Raw genomic sequence first — 21,327 nt, 5'->3', positions numbered from 1 at the left:
TAAGGCTTGGCCGCCTTAGCCGGCTTCGATGACGTGTCAGTTGTTTATTGGTCAAAAAACCAATAATTGGAGAGATGTAGGCTAAAATAGGTATGTCTATTTTGATAAAATTTTGGTCAAAGATGTCTATTTTAGTAATTAAACACCATTCACTGATTGGCGTCACATGTCATAAGTCGCCTCATTTTGTATCTCCTCCATTACACATAGCCTAATAGTTAATTCTGTGCATTAAATGGATGAGCTTAAATAGTTAAATGGATATTTAAGGCAATGGATAAGCCTTAGATGGATTCCAGCACTATGCTAATAGTAACACATAGGTAAACCGGTTTTATCCGGGTTAACACGTTTTTTTTTCAAACCGGTTTCAAATAGTTGGGTTCAAACTGGTTAGAGCTAAAAAAACCTAACCCGACAGATTACAGTTGTTTAAAACCAATTTATATTAAAACGGGTTCTGTTTTCCATTAACCGGTTTGTATGTCCATCTCTATTAAATACTATGACGATTAAACGATTGACCAACAAATTTATATCTAAACCATCTTACCACCCAATTAAAGTGGCCAAGTGAGAATGGCATATTTTTAATTTCTTGCTATAAATAGAAAAATAAAATATATGTAATAATGTTGTTTTGGTTTGACTACTACTAGTTAGTTTAATAATAATAATAATAATAATAATAATAATAATTATTATTATTATTATTATGACAGAATTACAAATTTTGTCCTTTAAAATAAGACGAATTACGGTTCGTGTCCTTTTCTAAGTTTCCTTGCAGGCGGTGTAATTTAAACTTTTTTTTCCTACAACTTTTGTCCTTTACGCTAACTGGGTTAGAAAAAGTCAGTTAAATACCCTCACGTGAGACGCATGTGAGGTCATTTTTGTCTTTTCGCCTGTACCTGAAAAAAGTTTATCACCACTCCCATACCTCCGGTTTCCGGCACCTGAACCACCACCTCCGTTTCCGGCCACCTGAACCATCACCTCCGGAACTTTATTTCCGAAAATACCCCTAGACCGCTTACGTCAGTCTCACCCACCGGAATCGTCACTCTCAATTCTCCCACGTCATCCTCCTCACCCACCCGCCGGCAACGTCCTCGCCGGAATTACTCTGGCGACAATTCCGACACGCCTTCTCCGATGACCATGATCGAACCGGCGAGTACAGTTCCGGCATTGCCGTATATGTTATCTGGTGGGAAGGAGGATCTGGGTGCTTTAGCTATGTTTGAGGATAGTGTTAAAAAGCTTAAAAGCCCCAAATTGTTATCTTATCAAACCCTAACAAAACCCCAAATTGATTCATCACTGGAGTTATTATCCGACTGGATGTATGAGCACGGTGGGTCGGTTCCGTTTTCGAGCCTCGAGCACCCGAAATTCACCAATTTCTTGAATTTAATCGGGTTACCGCCGGTGACACGTCGGGACTTCGCCGGAGAACGGTTGGATTCGAAATACAAAGAGGCGAAACTGGAGTCGGAAGCTCGAATTCGCGAAGCGATGTTCTTTCAAATCGCGTCGGACGGGTGGAAATCGGGTGGTGGTGGTGGTGGTAATCATCATGATCAAGGTGAATTTGAGAATTTGGTGAATTTGTATGTGAATTTGCCTAATGGGACTAGGGTTTATAGAAGAGGGGTTTTTACTAGTGGGTATGTGTTTGCTAATAATGCTGAGGATGTGTTGATGGAAACAATTAGGGAAATATGTGGGAATAATTTGCATCAGTGTGTCGGGATTGTGTCCGATCGCTTCAAGTCAACGGCTTTAACGAATCTTGAAAACGAGCATCGGTGGATGATCAATCTTACATGTCATTCGGCGGTTAAGTTGGTTAAAGGGATGGCTGAGGAGGTGATGGTTCAGGTGGCCGGAAACGGAGGTGGTGGTTCAGGTGCCGGAAACCGGAGGTATGGGAGTGGTGATAAACTTTTTGCAGGTACAGGCGAAAAGACAAAAATGCCCTCACATGCGTCTCACGTGAGGGTATTTAACTGACTTTTTCTAACCCAGTTAGCGTAAAGGACAAAAGTTGTAGGAAAAAAAAGTTTAAAGTACACCGCCTGCAAGGAAACTTAGAAAAGGACACGAACCGTAATTCGTCTTATTTTAAAGGATAAAATTTGTAATTCTGTCTGTTATTATTATTATTATTATTGTTGTTGTTGTATTTGTCACCCATAATACACGATCCTTCCATATCTATATTTGATTCCATTCCAATAATAATAATAATATTCAGTTGCAGTTCCCATCTCCATCCCTGATTCCTTCCAATTAATTAATTAATGGAAGGTGTTAAGAATGGTGATGAGCTGCCGACGATCATGATTACAAACGACGACGGAATTGAGGCTCCGGGACTGCAAGCCCTAGTCCGTACACTCGTCTCCACCAATCAATTCCAAGTTTGGGTCTGTGCTCCTGATTCGTACGTGAATTCTCAACCATCCTTTTTTACTTACTCACACATAATCAATCAATTCCTTTTATTATTATTATTATTATTATTATTATTATTATTATTATTATTATTATTATTATTATTTGAACAAACATAAGCTCTGCTGCCTGTCAATTGAAACCCTTCCAATTATCATTTTTTTCTTTTATTTTAATGTCATAAATCTTGGGTTATAAATATAATATTGCTCTCCTTACCATTAAAATTGTCTATATATTTTCTTTTTTATTTGTCCCATTACGAATGTACACATTCAAAATTTGTTAGTCAGTTTACAAGAGTACTCTTAAACACACACAACTAACATTAGTAAACAATATTGATAGACCTAATTTCCAAGGGCATTATTGCCATTTGGTAAAAAAAACTAATCATTCTATCTACTTGAACTTTGTGTTTTTCAAACCATGACACTTTTAATGGGACGGATGGAGTATTATGCATCCCGCGTAAAGGGGTGGAAACGAGCGGTTCGTTTTAATTTACTAGAGCTTGAGCTCAGCTTGTTTTGAGCTCTTTTTCTAAAGCTCGAGCTCGGCTCGTGAGTTGCTTTATCAAGTTCGTGCTCGGCTTGTTTATAATTTATAAATTAATTTATATATGTTTTTTTATTATTTTAATATATTTTGAGAAAATTCTTAAATGATCCTAAGCTAGGCTCGAGCTTGTGTAGTACCTTAAACGAGCTTGGCCGTGCAGTTTGAAATTAATACATCAAAGTCAAAAAGAGGTAAAACTTAAAAATGCACAAAGCTTCCCATACAAGGCTCGAGCTCGGGCTCGATAACTAAACGAGCTTTATTTGAGGCTCGGGCTTGAAAAAGCTCAGCTCTTTTCGAGCCTTTTATCAATCCGAGCTTGAGCAGCTCGGTCTCGTTTGCACCTCTAGAAGTGTTGGACACGACTAAGTAGCTCCAGAGCCTTAGGAAATCAAAAGTATCAAATGCAAATGGTGCAAGAAGAAACTTGCTATTATCATCTGATGGTATTGGTATCAGTTGGAATTGTTGCACGTGTGAATCAAAGCCCTGATTTTAATATTGTTTGATCATTTCAGGGAGAAATCAGCTGTCAGTCATTCAATCACTTGGCGTCATCCTCTCTCTGCAAAACAAACTGAAATTACTGGAGCAACGGCGTTCGCTGTTAATGGTTAGGATTTATACTTTATACACACCGGGACTAATTGTGTTGTTCAAAGTATTCATTTGGTAATGCATTGCAGGAACACCAGCTGATTGTACTTCACTGGGAATCTCAAAAGCATTATTTCCTTCTGTTCCTGATCTGGTATATTATTTAGCTTCATCGTATAATATAAAATGTTTCAGTATTTGATGTATATTATATTAATTGTAAATTTATAACTTTCAACTCACTCTTAACAGGTATTAAGTGGCATAAATATGGGCAGCAACTGTGGTTTACACATGTTAGTTCCTGTTTTCCTTGCTATATGATCTCTTTTTCCTATATGTTAAATATAAATATTAGATTATTAGTTATTATTAAGTTATTTTTTTTTGTTAAATGCTGCTATATTAACCTCCTGTTTTTACACTTTACAATAAATGTACTAGTTGACTTCATTGAGTTTTAGGATTTGAACCTAGTAAAAGTAGGCCGTTAAACGAACTAAATGAACACAAACAAGGATTGTTCGTGTTCATTCGTTTAGCTTTAACTGAACAAACAAACGAACATGAATTCTTAAACAAACGTATTTTCTTTTGAATGTCTACTTGTGAAGAAAATAAATGTGTTCGTGTTCATTTATGTTCATTCGTTAATATTAAACGAACGGATCACGAACACAAAACGAACACAAATGAATGAGCATAAACGAATACGTACTAAAACTTTATGTATCTCCAAATTAAAGTTTAAAAATACCATGATCAATAAATGCAACATTTAAAATGTAAACAAAGAATCAAAGATATATAATAAAGGTCTTTAAGTATGTAATTTAATTTGATATTAAATTAATATCAATAATAAATAAAGTTGCAGGAACATTTAAGCAAACGTAATAGAACGAGCATAAGTAAACAGTCTAACAGATAAAAACGAATGTAAACGAACGAACGTAAAGAGACGAACATAAACAGACAGACATAAACAAATGTAAATGATTGAACAAGGCATGTAAAAGACAATCTCTATTTTTATTCAACTAGTTTATTTGTAAAAGCATATTAATCTAGCCCAAATGCATTTCATTTTGTTAATAAACAAAAATACCAACTCTGTTTGAATTAAAACTATATTAACAGATATAATGGGAGTTGTACACTTGTACCTTAACTTCTAATCAAACATGTGTAACTTCTGCCCATTTATGATGTCATATTTTTTCCCTTCTTGTCTTATTTATTTATTTATTTTCTATAATAACTTGTTAATTTACAGTGTCTACTCGGGAACAGTGGGGGGTGCTCGTGAAGCCTTTTTCTATGGCGTACCATCGGTCTCATTATCATATAATTGGTATGTAAACCTCAATACACTCAAATTTTCACAAAGTTGACCACTTTGACTTTTTAAACATAATCTTTGAATTGGTGAAAATACTTATATTATTTGCAGGGTTGGTGGTACAAGCAATATCAATGACTTCACATTGGCTGCTGAGGCTTGTTTACCTATAATAACCGCCATTACTACTGAGATCAAGAACAAAACGTATCCTAACAAGTGTTTTCTGAATGTGGATGTGCCCACAAATATTCCGCAACATAAGGTGAGTCGCATATAGTCTTTGTAAGAATTCAAATAGTTTATTAATATTTACACGTGTTTTTATTTATTTACAATAGGGTTATAAGCTGACTAAACAAGGAAGCAGTCTCATTAGAATGGGTTGGAAGCAAGTTTCATCTGAAGCACAAGGACAAAACACTATTAGTAATATGTTATCTACCATGACAAATGGCCCGAATTCTGTAGTGTCAGACACCGATGCTAATATTTCACAAGAAAATCGTTTGTTCGTTAGAGAGGTTTTTTTTTATTTGAATTTATATTATCGTTTTATATAATATAAATTATATATATTTTAATATTCTTTTAGGTGAAAGGAGGGCAGGTGGAAACTGGCGAAACGGATTATTGTGCCCTTAAAGAAGGATATGTAAGTGCATTTCTTCCTTTTTGGAAGTGATTTTTTATATTAAATGTTAAGTTATTAATATCGTGTTTGTGGTTTTGTTTCAGATAACTGTCACACCCCTTGGGGCGTTAAGTCATGCGGATACCGACTGCCAGACGTTTTTTAAAGAATGGTTACCAGGAGTAGCTGAACATGCTTCTTCAGCTTTATGATCACTTCTCTGTAAGTATATACTGGAAAATTGCTAAAATTTGCATCTTGAACTTCAAAACCATGTTTTTTGGGTGTTTAAACTTCAAAGTTTGAACCTTGGTTTGATCTTTGGTGTTATGTTGTTGCAGGATGTGTGTGATATCAGTCTTGGTTCCTCGGCTGATAAGTCATAAACAAATTATATGTATCGGTTTAACTTGGTAATCAGAATTAAACATAGCTCAATCATATTGTCGTGGTCGTGTTTGCCCGTTCTGATTATGTGGCAAAATAAGTAATTAAGGACCCTTTTCTGTCACACTTGCTTCTTTAGGGTATCGCATACATATAACAATAATATTATTGTTAGAAGTGGGAGAGGCTATGATATATAATTTCATAGATATGTGACACAACCTGAGATATAATACATATCACATGATATCTCCTATGAAGTATGAGGGGTTTACAAATTCAAGCACTTAATTATGATCGTTTACACACACTTAACGGAATAAGTTAACGCCCATCTATTATTGGGATCATCAGTGTTACGTTTTGACAAACAATTGGTCTAAAGTTGCAATATGTCTAAACAGTAGGACCATTTGTTTATTAATTCTATAAATAAACAAAACCAAACATTTTTTTCATTTTTTAAAATTAATCTTAGTAAGACCATTTGCATCCACGAAACCACATACGACTGATGTGAAAGACAGAAGGACGTTGCAGACGTAACAAGAAGAGAGTCCTTGTGGTTAATGGTCGCGGATCATTCATAGAAAAAGAAGGAAGCTCTTTTGAGAGGAAGAGAGAAGTGGTAGCAATCCGCCACTATGTAGGAAAAAGAGAATGTTGGTGGTTTGTGAGATGGAAGCTTGACATGATGATGTGACTGGTCTCTCGACCTCTAAGACCAAGTGTTGTGGATGTGGCACCCGAAGCCACGTCACATTGTTTACGCTCCCAACTTTTAGCCAACTCATTACACATGGGCGTCAAAGGAATACAAAAAGCTCCAATGGGCTAAGGTAGTAACGTGCTCTAGGGCTCTTAGAGCGGAGCCATCAACTTATCAACAAATCAAAATCATCCGTTCATACTTTCATTACAAAAGATCAATAAATAATAATTGTGTTGTTAATTAAACCATCATGCATTTATTATTGAAAAGTCAGTGAGAATCCCAATGTATACGTTACAATGACATGACAACTTGTTTTTCACTTTTTAGTTAAACAGCTACACATAGTTTAATATTACAGAATCTCTAAGCTAGCTATACAAATGTAGAGCTCAAATTTGTTCTTTTTTGCCTTTTATTTTAATAATTTATAACGAACATTTTTCCTATGTGTATATATTCTTTTCTTAAAGGTCTACCTCTATATTCTTAATATTTGATTCCCAAGTATAACTCATCAAAAATGAATATAATAGAATTAAATGAATGAATAAATATATGCAATCTTCCAAAGTTGATAGTGTAGTTCACCGTGTACACTTGTATTCCATAAAAAAGGGTTGGTCCCGGCCAGCAAATTTGTGGGTTGGCAGTCGCCACCAGCCTGCTTGATAAATTACATGACGTGACATACACGAAACACACACGCCCCACTCGATTGTCTTTTTTATCTAAACATGATATAATACTACGAATGTTGCTAATAATGACTTGTTTTCTAAACTCACAATGATGAATTGTTTTCTTTTTCTATTTTTTTAGTGATAATTTAAACTTAATAAACTAATGCCGTAAATGACCCTAGTAAGTCTTAGCTCCTCTAAGCTCATGCTCAACTCGCTACGAGCTTTATAAAAAAGCTCGAACTTGTATGTAGTTTTCAGATTTGATTTCTGCTCACTTATCATTTATTAATTATTTAATTATTCATTTCCTATACGTGTGTAATTATAAATTTCATACGTAACATAATATATACTATTTTATTTATTTTATTATAATCATATATGTAACAATAATAAATAATTGTATGCATACATTTAATAAAAATTATATAAATACTAGACTCGGTAACTTAGTCTAGCTTAGCTTCGACTTGAGCTCGTTTATCATATTAGCTTTAATAAAGACTCAAGCTCGGACGTAGACTCGTTTTGTCTTAACTTGATTCGAACTTTAACTTCATTCGAACAGACCAATCACGAGTAGTTCATTATTTATTATTTCTCCGATTCCTTTCTTCCAATTCCCCCAAAATCAAAATCATTTAAATCTATTCTTAGTTTCCCTGCCCTTTATACCCTTTTCTCACATTTTCTACTTCTCATATTAATATTAAATGAATCCTTCATCAATGAGTTTATTCTAAACTCCATAATGAAGGATTTTATTTTTCCATCTTGTTTCAACCAAAATGGAGTTCAAGTAGCAGACTCATCATGTTACACTTCATCCACCATTACTTCTGTAAGTAAAACCAAACCAACTCAAAACTTAGTCATATGTGTTTACCAATGCAAACTACTTAACAAATCTAGCTTAATCATTATCAACTGGACCAAGAATATTATGGGTCATTGTTTTAGTATAGAACTTAAACATCCATCACATAAACATCTTGTTCATATCAAACCTTCCATGTTCTCCAAACGAAAAGGTTCGAAGTCCGTTCATGTCGATTTAGATACTTTCGACGTCAACTGGGACCTCACGGATGCAGAATTCGGGTCCAGCCCAGAACCGATCCGTAGTTTCTTCGTGGGTCTGGTTTTTAATGGGGATATGGTGTTGTTGATTGGGGATAAGGAAAATAAAAGTTTGACGGATTCGATGTGTTTATTGAAACGGGAACATGTTTTTGGAGGGAAAGTTTATGGGACGAAAGCCAAGTTTAAGGATGATGGTCGGGTTCATGATGTTGAGATTGAATGTGATGCGTTTGGGCTTGATGATCCTCGGCTCGTGGTGCGGTTAGATGGGAAGGTAGTGATGCAAGTGAAGCATTTGGTTTGGAAGTTTAGAGGGAATGACAAGATTTTGGTTGATGGGGTTCATGTGGAAGTGTACTGGGATGTGCATAATTGGTTGTTTGGATCGATAAATGGAAGTGCGGTTTTCATGTTTCGAACGTGTTTGGTTGGTGGTGCGAGTGTTGATTTGTCGCAGAGTTTGGGTTTTTGTTTAACACTTTATGCTTGGAAGAATGAATGATTTTAACTTTTAAGCATGATTTGAGGAAATATGATATTTGCTCTTTTATATATGAACTTCGCAATCGCGATAGCTTTATGGTTTAGTTTGAAGATATGTATGACATTTCTATGGTCACTAACATAAGTTAAAACTCACATGAATAAGAACCTCAATAGGAACAATTTTCGTCTTCGCTTTTGACTTTTTGTTTGTCCTTGCGTATGTAGTTTTCGACGATCTAAATTAGTAATGTAACTTTAAGCTCTAGTTATTTTAGTGACTAGATTAACGAACATCAAAACAAAAAAACGACTGTCACGCAGGCCTTCATAATCAACTTTTAATAAAAATGTGTTGTAACAGGTGTTGTTTCTTATTCAAGTTGTAACAGAATTAATATTTGTCGTCTAATAATACATAAAAAAATGAATAACAAAATATTCGAGGCAGGGTGTAGACGACTGCCTGGAACACTAATTTAATTCAAAAATTCGAAGCAAAAATGTTGCTAGTCTCCGCTCCCACTCCATAGCTGTGGTTGTTCAACAAGGTTTCGATGTGGTTTGTTTCTTTTGGTAATGATCCTGTAAGACCCTATTTGCCAAAAAAGTAAATATTAAAATAGCCATTCATCAAATGTCTAAAACGCCCTTCAATCACAAATTAAACATGTCAAAATAGAAATCATCAAAATGTTCACATAGAGATTAAAGTTTATGAGTACTAAAATTTTGACCATAACTTAACCTATCAACCCACCAACTTGCTTAATCCATTTATTACAACCCAGTTAACACATTTAAAAGTTGATTACAACCCGTCAACCATTTGACTCTTTTAGATGAATGGGTTAAACTAGCAGTGTGAATTTCTAACACGGCATGAACTTAACATGAAATTCGTGGGTTTGGATAAAACGGGTCCTGGCCAGTTTCGGGTCGAACCCACCAACACGTGTAGCTAAATGAGGCGTGCTAATGTAAATTCGGCGGGTTTGTATGTTGATCCGTTTAACCCGTTTATTTTTTATTTTATTTTTAAATGTGTGTATGTTATAAATTAAATTGATTGGGTAATTTATGTCAAGATTTAAAACTTAAAACAGAAATTGACAAATAACTTTATAGTTGAAATGTAATTGTTTTACACACATTTTTATTTTTATTGTTGTAAAGATACAACTTTAAAGTACTGAAAAGTGAGGGAAAAAAAAACTGAAAAATAAAAACTTTGGCTAAATGAGTTGTGCTTGGGTTCATTAGTCTGACACTCTGCCATGACTTTCGGTTCGTGTCGAGTCAAACCCGCGAACAAAGCCAGTTTAGCAGCCTCAGGTTAAATGGGTCGCGTTTAGAATGCATGATTTTATGTCCTTGAGTTAGGTTTAATAACATTGGCAGTTTGGCACGACTAAACATACAGGTTGTGTTTGGGATTAACGATTTTAACGTGCTAACCCGACACAATTAACACCCTATCTCTAAAATTCCATCCTCATACCTCGTAACCTGATTCTGTAATCAGGACTTCATCCTCAATCCTGATCCCAATGCCTTGATATCTACATCAAAAGAATTCAACTGTTTTATAAAACGAGCATCCGCATTTAGTTTCGAATTCTACTTTAAATTTACAAAATCAGTAATTACCTTGGTGCACAGTCGAAATTAGGCGGGATATATACTCCTGGTTCAATTGTTATCACCTGTTCATAAGAGTCAAACAAGCTTGGTCAAACAGATGTCAACCAAAATAAAGAACAATAAGCTTGGTCAAACAGATGTCAATCAAAATCAAACAGATGCATAAATAATAAAATGATTTTATACTTTATATGTCAAAAAGATCATTAAACGAATAAAGCACTTACAACACCTGGCTTTAAAGTGCGATCATAACCGATCTTTGAACAATCGTGCACGTCCATTCCCAAATAATGGCCTGTATCACACAAATAAATTCTGAAGTCATAAAACAATTTCTAGTAAACTGTTTATTATTATATTATATATATATATATATATATTTTAAAATTCTGCCTAATAACTTTAAAAAAATTACCTATGCTAGTTGGATTCAGCTGGTGGTAGCTTTGAATCCGGTTATTTTTCAATATTCCAATCTCCTTCAGTCCTCTACAGAGTTTGTCAACCTACACAAACAAACAGGTTAGACAGTAATAATAAAAAAAACAGTAACAGTAATAATAATAATAATAAAGAATAAAAAACAACTAAATAATTCATACCGAGAAATCGTGTACGCGTTGTATGCTCGTACCAGGTTTGCAAAGTTCAATACATTCTTTGTTGGTTTCTAAAATTAAATCATAGAGTTCTTTCTGAAATTAAATCATTATGAAATTAGTATTAAAAATGAAAATGAATTAACTACAAATGAAAAAAAACTACTCTACCTCCTAATAGTGTTAAGTGTAAAGGTGGCCACGTACATGAACATCAGAAAATCTGCCACATGGCGGCCAGGTTCGTGTAAGATCACTAACGTAGCCGTGCAATTCGCACCCGATATCCATCAAAACTAGATCTCCATCTTTGACCTTTCAACAATAATGATAAAAATAAATATTTTAAACAAGTAATTATATTAATTATATGAAATAAACAAAATCAAACTCACTTTCTGGTCGTTTCGTGAATAATGAATAACACTACCATTAGGACCGCCACCAACTACAGGGTTGAACCTGTGAAACAATATTAGTATATTACTTACTATATTGTTTAACAATAAGAAACGTAAACACACGCGCACACGTATATACACTTACGCCATTCTTTGGGCACCTCTCATTCTGCACTCGTATTCAACTTTGGCTGATAACATATTCTCATAAGGAGATATCTTTGAATGCAGCATAGTTTGTAAAAGAGCCTATCAAAGAAATTATTTTTATTTAGTGACAATATATTGGCTCAACCGACTCTAATATATCCAAACAGTAATATATAATTGTGAAATTTTGACATACCTGGCAACCAATAGAAGCAGATTCTCTCATTAAATTAAGTTCAGATGGTGATTTTACCCATCGTGCTTCATGGTGTACACAGAAAGATCACCTACTTTACCATTATAGGCAGTTTTTTGAAATGCATCCAAGTTTGTATAAGTTGGGATAGCGGTCTTCACATTATGATATAGTTTTGAACAATTTCTAATCATGTTTGGTAGGACCTTTAATCAAATAAAAGAAAAGTGAGTAAATGATTGCATAAACACGTGCATAACATTAAAGTTTTGAAAGTAAATCATACTGATGATAATAATATGCTATTTCGTGATAAACTTATTTTGACTACTAACTTCAATTTTGAACTTTGATCATGTTATTATCTCGTACAACAAAATGGGCATAAACGAAGAATAAATAACGAATGATAAATGGATATCATTCGTTATTTTGACGTTATTTTACTAATCTCGTGAAAATAACGTTAAAAGTGGCGGAAGGTTAATCAGGCATCATGTGGTGGCGTTGATAGCCGAAAGACAAGGGCACATGCACCAATCAGCCGGTGTCCCGATGATTGAGTGCTATGTGCCTTATGTCCAAGGCTTGATGCAAAACTACTATCGAGCCGGGGGTCTCACCGGAAGCAGCCTCTCTATCCCTATGGGATAGAGGTAAGGCTGTCTACATCTTACCCTCCTCAGACCCTACCATAGCATTGCTATTGGTGGGATATACTGAGTACGATGATGATGATGATGATGATGATGATGATGAAATAACGAATGATAAAAGCATCCAATCTGACCAATGTTTGTATCTCTTTCCCTTAATCTAATCTACTTTTTAGCTTAATAATCAACATTCAACTAAAACAACAATTTAGTAGTCTTCGAAAGAAAAAGAAAAAAGTTTGCTTTGCTAAGAATATGGTAGCATGCTCTTTAACTATAAACTAATAACAAGTATAAGTGTATAACTGAATATAAAAAGAAAAGAAGTGGTACACTACTGACATTGTGTAACTGGCTAATAGGAAATGACTGATTAGCCTTAAAAACCTCTGTAGCAACATCAACTCCAGCAATCTGTCCTTGCCAAGTAACGTCCTACAATGCATTCCATATATTTTTAAGTTTTGATATCAACGTATTTATATTATATCACAAGGCTTCAAGCATAGTGGCATACATAGGGGGAAGGTTCAGGCATGAACATGCACAAACCAAAATCATGACCTAATACAGCAATCCCACCAGGCTGTTGGCATCCAGTTATATAAAGATAATCAGCATCTTGGCGAAAAGTGTAAGGAACAACATCAGTCATCATCTTCACAGGAGCAGATGCGACAATAGCCACACTATGTTCTGGAAGATATTCCAGTAATCTTTTCCTCCGTGAAATATATTCATCACAACTGATTCCTGGTGTAATTTCGCCTTCTTTTAACAACTACAATATCATCACACAAAATGATACTCATCAAAACAGTACGTATATTGTATAACACTAGTAGATGTGACGCCATTCAATATATTAAAAAAAAAACATAATCTTCTTATTATAATATATAAGCAACTTGGGTTGCCACATGTCGACTTCTGGTAATATATAGATTTTTGTTTCTCGCCTCATCTCTCCTATTAAAACTTACTAAATCATAAAAATATTTCAATTATATCTTACTAAAATACAATTTACAATTCTTAATCTTCATTATTCTTATTTTACCAATGGCTGATGACATCCAACAAACAGATCTTCATAGAAACTACTAGTCAATACTATATTATAATAGATTTAAGGAAGACAAGATTGTCTTTTTACAATACTTTTTAAGAGTTTGAGGCAAAACTGTCTTTTATGAGTTTGACTACCTGAATTATCTTTTACACACATGGCAATTATGTGATTAAATACAAAAGGAAAAAAAAACTGAATAATATTGATTATAAATACTGTAAATTAGTTAGACTACAACTTCAATTTTGTAGTTATTACAATTAATTACGAATTTCTTTAGAAATCAAATTATGTAAACAATCAATTTCTTGTTTAACTAAATTCTTTTTTTTATTTTATATGATTTAATATTACTGCTATAGAGAAAAGATGGTGGTTTGGTGCCTCAAGTGGCCAAATGGTCCACTTGACGGCACCTGAGCGGTCAACTTTTTCTTTAAATATATTTTTTTCTTTTTTTAGTTATTATTATTATTATTACACCGCTGATACCAACCGAATTCACGTCAATTTGCGATAAGCGTTGGTCATTATTTTTTTTTATTCGCCGCGATTTTTTTTAAGTTTTATGTATGTTGGTTAGTTGTATTTGGGCTCGAATTCGAGTTGATTCACGCTCAGAACACATTATTTTGTTTTTTTTAGTGTCATCACCTTCTAAATCGACCAAATTTGTGTTGGTGCGCCAGCGCAATGCACGCTTTTTATTTTTTTAAATATGCTAATTTGTTGTATTTGGGCGTTGACAAATTATTATTTTTATTGACTACACCATGTCACCATCAGCCCGGTGCAACGTGCCAGGTGTGATACCTACTTTACTTTAAATTAAAATCTTTTATTAAACTTTCAAATGTATGTGTTAGTGCGTTGTGTTCCCATAGTATCACACGCAGCAGCCTCTAGTAAGATAATAAAAATGCAACAAATTAATTATGGAGTCAAAGATACCTGAGGATGAGTAGCTGGAGTTGGCTGTCCAGCATCAAAGACCTTTCCTGAAGAATAAAATTGTTTACATAGAACCTGCAAATGAAAGTATTATTATTACTATCAAACATATGCAATCAATCTTCAAAGTATTACTATTAATTTGATTTACAGCTGCTAATGTGGCATGTGTATGAGCAGATTCTAACAGTAAGTAATCACCATCTAGTTGAATAATAATAATAATAATAATAATAATAATAATTGATTATAATAACCTATACAATCATAAATTCAATAGATAAATAATAATAATAAGTAAAAATTGAAGAGATTAGAAAAAGGTACTGACTTGATTGATTAATTTGAATGAAGACTTATTGGTGATTAGTTTTCTCTGAATAAGATATTGCATTCTGCAACTTCTTGTGAATAATAATAATAATAATATGTGAAATTTTTGAGGTTTTAATAAATTAGGGTTTGGGGCTAAACGTGAAGAAAGAAAAGGGGGAAAAGCCTTAAACCTCTCTGTCCAGGTTTCATTCGCCTAGTCACTTTAAAATAATATAAAACAATGAATTAATTTTTTTTAACGGCTACCACCTTAAGGCTATGTTCAAGGTTGACTCTCTGACGGTTGTAAGACAACGTGATGGAATCCTAAACCCTGCCTGTAACATTTAGGTTTTTCGTTTTCTTATATTTGTAACCGGTACTCGTCCCGGGTTAGTATTCGGTTAATCCGTCAATAAAGTTTCGCATGCATTTTAGTATTTTTATTGTTTTAAATTTAAATTTTAATTTAATTTAATAATAACAATGGAAACATATACATAAAACACTCCTAACTAACATTTTAGCCCCTTTTGCATCCAACGCCAAATACCAAGGACCAATTTGCAAGTTTTGTTCAAAATATTCTTCTCTCTTCTCCCATCGCCAACACTATCCACCCCCCCCCCCCCAAATTTCGGCCATAATAAACGAATTTGACTTACCAAATCAGTTATTAACAAAAAAAACGAGCTTACCGACACTCTAATCTTGGTAAACTACAACAATTGACAACTGAATTATTCATAAACATAACCATAACGAACAACGACTGTTTCGACCCAATCTATCTATACTATTAAATCAATAAGTTTTTGGACACTTGTCTTCTTTGTATTGGTCAATTCCCATAAATTCCATATATACTATGCATTCTTAGAATTTCTTGGAATTTAAATAACTCAGAACTAAAATGTATTGTTAGAATTTCTTGGAAATTAGATATTTCCACCCACCCAAATTGTTCTACAATAATAACTACGTTTGTTTAATTCATATAATAATGTGTCCTTTCTAATGTGGTATTTAGCCATTAGGTCACCCCGTGCGGAATACCTAGGTATTTTATGTTTGTTGGCTTTCAAAAAAATTCATATAATAATGTAACTGCCTTGGATATTCATAAATAGTAGTAAATGCATTTTGTGGCGTTTGAAGTCAATTCAACCATTCTTTATCAAAAATTAAGCCACAAAAATGGCATGAAATTAAATTAACAAATGTATTTACGTTTTTTTTTTAAACTCACAACCATAAATATTCAAATAATTATGGAAATGTAATTTCTCGATTCATTAGTCCACTGTGTGTTGTGAATCAAAATTAAATATTCAACTAATTAGTAATGCAATTTGTATATATATTGTCTAGCACAAAGTATGCGTCTAATTATATGAATACGGTTATTTCCTTTGTTTATAATTTCAAACAACCTTCCGTTGTAATATCACTTTTTTAATAATTACATTATTTAAACCGATTACAATCAATATCTTTCGTAAATTTCTAATATGAGCATGGATAGGTGAATTCTATTCAAGTATACACTTTTTATCGATTCATATGTATTAGACTACTAGTTTGAGACCCGTGTATTACACGGATAATTGATGAAATTTTAAAATGGTAACTATTGGTAAAACAATTACAATTTACAAAAAAGAAAGAAAGAAAGAAAGAAAAATAAATAAATACATGGATTACAAAAAAAACATTATACAAATATGCTACAAATAAGTAAATATTTCCATGTACACTACATTTGTGATTGTATTGGCCAATATCAAGATTTAAAATATTTAGTCCATGTCTGTTTGAAACTCTTAAACCGAGAATCACACTCTTTTATTGGTCAATATACCTTATTCCATAGTTTTGTTGATCACAAAAATAGGGGAGGGTGATGCATAGTTAAGTTAAGAATATTAATGGTAATAAAAGCCATGTAAATCCGTTTACCTAAGAATGACCCATTTAGACTGAAAGGGTAAAATAACATGTCAAAAAGGTCGTCCACAGTGATCCAGAATGCTTAAACCTTCATATCTCATTATTAACAATAGTTAAAAGAGAATAACAATTTAGTTTTCATAATCTTATTTAATACAATAATGATCTAATATAGACAAAACGTGCTCACAACTTGACCAAACCAACCCATTTCCACACGTTACACAACTTGCCCGAATGCACATAGGATTACGAATGCATGACCTCTTGCAACTCATATGCAAATAAACCAATCTGCTCCTCAAGTCCTTGGTAATGAGTGGGTCAAGTGGTTCCGTGTATAACAAACAACAATATATAATTCAGTCAACATACTTTTTATCGCACGTAAACGTATTGCTTTGATATATATATATATATATATATAATACTCACAACCAGTCCACTCTGGTCACATTAGAAGAAGTCATTGTATTTATGATGGCAAACTTTATTGTAACAATCGTTCCTGCAATACAAAACAAAAGCACAAATTTTCAGTCTTTATTTTATTGTTATTCAAAACTATTTAAAAAAAATATTAGAAAGCTTGGGGTGATGATTTTTCTAACCCACAATTACCATAAATTCAGGTCCTGTGACTCATCTAAGAACTTGCAGACGGTCATGATCTACTCAAGCTCAATATGGCCTTGATCTACTCAAGCTCGATATTAAGCACCTGCTTAAACTAAGGTGACAAGATCAATGCTTGTTAGTGAAGTACTTGATTTTCATATTTGAAATTATAAAGTTTTTCTTCAAGCCCATAAAAAAATACTTTCTCGTTACCAACAATCAAGTGTATCAATTGCACAAAAATTCAAAAGCACATTAAAGAAATCAAAAATTTATTCTTTTTTATGAAAGTGTACACTTAAAATTCAAACGCACATTACAAAATCAAACCTTTGGTTAGATTATTGAAGCCGATATGCTCGTTTCTTCACATCTTCAAACTTTTTCATTAAATCATCATTCCTAGAATTAGCACAAAAATTTAAAAGCACATTAAAAAAATCAAAAATTTATTCTTTTTTATGAAGGTGTAAACTTAAAATTCAAACGCACATTACAAAATCAAACCTTTGGTTAGATTATTGAAGCCGATATGCTCGTTTCTTCACATCTTCAAACTTTTTCATTAAATCATCATTCCTAGAATTAGCTCCTGTCAAAGATTTTCTAGCCTCTTCAATCTCCTATTTTTGATTTAGCATCAAAGCCTGAACAAATTTACGAATCAAGTTAGCCACCACCATTGAATTGATTTATTCTAATTTACAGATCAAAGCCTGTATTCGATTTATTCTATGTGGTAAGAAAGAAGATGCTATAAACCTAATATTACAAGTATTTAATAAGCTTATTGCGTGTTATAAAAGCCGAAAACAATCATATCTGTAATCTGACTATGCGTTTTCTAAAATATAAAAACTCTTACTCACACCATCCTAAATCACTCTCTACATTACCAAAAAAACATCTCTCCCATAAAATAAGAGGGTTGGATAAGAATGCTCTAACATACCTAAATAAATCTAACATCTAAAAAACTTACCCAACGAAAATCACTTTAACATGAAAACATATGAAAAAAAATCATTTACCATTAATTAGGTCTACAGGCTCAAATCGATATGAGTTTAATGGCATAATCAAATGCAATTAATATAGTTTCTTCATAAAATTGAAAGAGCAGGCCTAAAATTAAGGAAATTGAAATAACATAAGACAAAGAAATTGAAGAAGTATAATCACGTTTAAAACACTTTAATCTCTTAACGCCTTCAATCCACTACCACAATCCTGAAACGAAGGATCAAATTAACCCTAAAATTAAAAGAAAACGAAATATGTTCTACCACGATGACATGGGGCTTCCAATCAGGGAGGGTTACGATTGTGTTGAGTGAAAACAAACAGGTTATAACATATCCGAAAATCAATTGTTGAGTCGGGTAAGACTGACTCGGGATTCGAAAAATAAACCATATGTGAAAAACGGGTTTTAAAAAGGTGAGAAAGGCTGAGAGAGTGACAAGTGACACAAAGTGGTATTGTTTTATTAGAATAGATAGATGACCAGGTACAAATTCTGTCAAGGTCTAAGTTACTATATGTATATTTTGATTAAATTAGTCAATAATTATTTAGAAAAAAATTTAAAACCAGTAAATTGTATAAATTAACCAAACTTATAATTCCTGTTTTAAAATCGTGTATGCATATTATCACATCAAAGTTTATTCCATCAGAATTATTATGCATATTATCACAAACCTCTATAATAAATAATCAATACGCTTAATAATAATAATAATCCAGATAATAAATAATCTTATGTTAATAGTTAAACATTTTAAAAAATCGTATTATTATTATTAAGTTTTAAAAAACCGTATTATTATATTTAGTTATTGATTTATAATTAAACATTTTAAAAAGTCATATTATTATTATCTTTATGTTAAACATCAAACTTATCATTCCTATTTTAATTTCGTGTATGCATATTATCACATTAAAGTTTATTCCATCAGAATTATTATGCATATTATCAGAATCCAGATAATAAATAATGAATACACAATAATAATAATAATAGTAATTCTAGAATCCATTTTAAATCGTATGCATATAGGTGATCCCAGAATCCATTTTAAAGGTCAAAATCGTATTACTATTAATTTATGTTAAACACCAGGTCCATAAGTTACTCAAATTATTAGTTTCTACCATAAAAAACTCTAACTTAGTTATAGATTTTAGTTTGAAAACTTATAGATAACTTCCATATAAAACTCTAAGTTAATTAAGTTATTAATTTATAATTACACATTTTTTTAATTAAAATTGTATTATTATTAATATTAACCAAAACTTTATATTCAACATTAATATAAAAATAAAAATCATTAAACAGTTTTATATGACATAACAATAGCTAATCGTATGTATAAATATGATATGATGTATATGAGTATATGACATGATGTTCAATAATACTATTAAAAATGATATTAATGTTATCACTAAAAGTTCATTGCTTGACTTTTGAAGTCAAATGGCTGGTTTGTTTTTCTTTATATAATTGATATATATTTTTAAAGATTTTAAGAAAAAGCTGGTAAGTATATAGAGGCTTGTGATTATTGCAGATAAAAGGAATGTATTTAGGTCAAAATTCATAATCTCGTAACGAATTCTAAATTTTATAAACATCGAGTTTGACTTCTAAATGTCAAAGTTTAAACCTTTCTATGCAACACAGAATTGTACTGTAGTAGTGTATCATAATAATTTCTTTTGATATATAAGTTAGTGATTATTACAAATAGCAGAAACACTTGGGGTCAAAAGTTGTAATCTCGTAACAAAATCTGAATTTGATAAACGATGAGTTTAACTTCTAAATGTCAAGGTTCAAAACTTTATATGCAATGCAAATTTGTACTGTATCATAATAGTTACTTCTGATATATAGTTTAGTGATTATTACAACTAACATGAAAAATTGGGATGAAAAGTTGTAATCTTGTAAAAAATCTGAATTTGATAAACAATGAGGTTGATTTTTAAATGTCAAAGTGCATAACTTTATATTCAATGAAGAATTATATTCTAAATTGAATTTTAGAGGGTTGAAAACCAAGTGAACAGATATATTTTTCAAATAGAGTCTCAGTCAAATAAGTTAAGAAAAGGAAAACCTGTTATGGATGGGAAAAATCTGGAGCTCAATGTAATCAAGTGGTGCAACAGGATCAATTATTCTTTCCATCTTCAACAACCTGAATCAATAAAATTCATAATTCAGCTCCTAGTCAATTTCAATTCCTGAAAAACTTCTACATAAACTCACTTTCAACAACAATTTAAAACATCATACAACCAAATTCTTCAATTCAATAGTAACATTATACAACCAAATTCTTCAATTCAATAGTAAATTCAGTAGTTCAATACTAACATCTCACTCCAGATTTGCATAGAGATCATCACCTACATCCATTCTAAACTAACATATAACAAATTATCAACGATCATTAATAATAATAATAATAATAATAATAATAATAATAATAATAATAAGTTTAAACGTTGATCTGTAAACAATTAAATAATAATGATAATAGTTTCTTTTAATTTAATCTGTAAACGTTTACATAATAATAATAATAATATCAAATACACATGATCTGTAAACAACTAATTAATACACAAATCTCAAATTAAACATATTAAACCTAAACCTTCAATCATCTAATATCAAAATTCAATCAAAAGAGTTAATAATAACAATATTATTACCTGGTGAAGATGAGAGAAAGAGATTTAAGGGTTTTGAGGTCCATCGTTGCGTCGTATATGTATATATATATAGTAGATATAGTGGAGAG

The 21,327-nt window shown here is 32.3% G+C and overlaps 2 protein-coding genes and 1 pseudogene across 3 annotated transcripts; 2 read left to right on the top strand and 1 right to left on the bottom strand.

Annotated features, from left to right (window-relative positions):
• The first annotated feature begins 2,236 nt into the window (after nt 1-2,236).
• Nucleotides 2,237-6,108, top strand: LOC143574366 (uncharacterized). Its single transcript, XM_077059009.1, has 10 exons — nt 2,237-2,452; nt 3,543-3,637; nt 3,711-3,775; nt 3,874-3,917; nt 4,898-4,975; nt 5,075-5,228; nt 5,305-5,487; nt 5,559-5,618; nt 5,702-5,819; nt 5,939-6,108. Exons 1-9 carry the CDS (start codon nt 2,310-2,312, stop codon nt 5,807-5,809), a joined length of 930 nt encoding a protein of 309 aa, XP_076915124.1. The 5' UTR covers nt 2,237-2,309; the 3' UTR covers nt 5,810-5,819; nt 5,939-6,108.
• Nucleotides 6,109-8,394: 2,286 nt separating this feature from the next.
• LOC143574364 (uncharacterized) lies at nt 8,395-8,967 on the top strand. The gene has a single exon (XM_077059008.1). The coding sequence runs from the start codon at nt 8,395-8,397 to the stop codon at nt 8,965-8,967; it is 573 nt and encodes a 190-aa protein (XP_076915123.1).
• Nucleotides 8,968-9,267: 300 nt separating this feature from the next.
• Nucleotides 9,268-15,130, bottom strand: LOC143574384 (intermediate cleaving peptidase 55, mitochondrial-like; annotated as a pseudogene). The gene is made up of 14 exons (XR_013142581.1): nt 14,952-15,130; nt 14,621-14,695; nt 13,115-13,378; nt 12,940-13,032; nt 11,942-12,147; nt 11,741-11,844; nt 11,590-11,656; nt 11,402-11,509; nt 11,198-11,290; nt 11,011-11,101; nt 10,820-10,890; nt 10,599-10,654; nt 10,450-10,510; nt 9,268-9,543 (listed from the first exon to the last, which is right to left on the bottom strand). The product of XR_013142581.1 is annotated as an intermediate cleaving peptidase 55, mitochondrial-like (transcript).
• Nucleotides 15,131-21,327: the final 6,197 nt, after the last annotated feature.

This window comes from Bidens hawaiensis, unplaced genomic scaffold, assembly GCF_021521415.1.
Source record: "Bidens hawaiensis isolate Kalapana, Puna unplaced genomic scaffold, B.hawaiensis_p1.1 tig00026901_1, whole genome shotgun sequence".
NCBI classification, from domain to species: Eukaryota; Viridiplantae; Streptophyta; class Magnoliopsida; order Asterales; family Asteraceae; genus Bidens; species Bidens hawaiensis.
This window is presented reverse-complemented; position numbering and strand designations above follow the sequence as displayed.

Coding starts and splice junctions, on each gene's coding strand:
- LOC143574366 (XM_077059009.1), top strand. CDS start 2,310: ATGGAAGGTGTTAAGAATGGTGATGAGCTGCCGACGATCATGATTACA. Junction 3,918..4,897: donor AGCAACTGTGGTTTACACAT/GTTAGTTCCTGT, acceptor GTTAATTTACAG/TGTCTACTCGGGAACAGTGG. Junction 5,488..5,558: donor ATCGTTTGTTCGTTAGAGAG/GTTTTTTTTTAT, acceptor ATATTCTTTTAG/GTGAAAGGAGGGCAGGTGGA.
- LOC143574364 (XM_077059008.1), top strand. CDS start 8,395: ATGTTCTCCAAACGAAAAGGTTCGAAGTCCGTTCATGTCGATTTAGAT.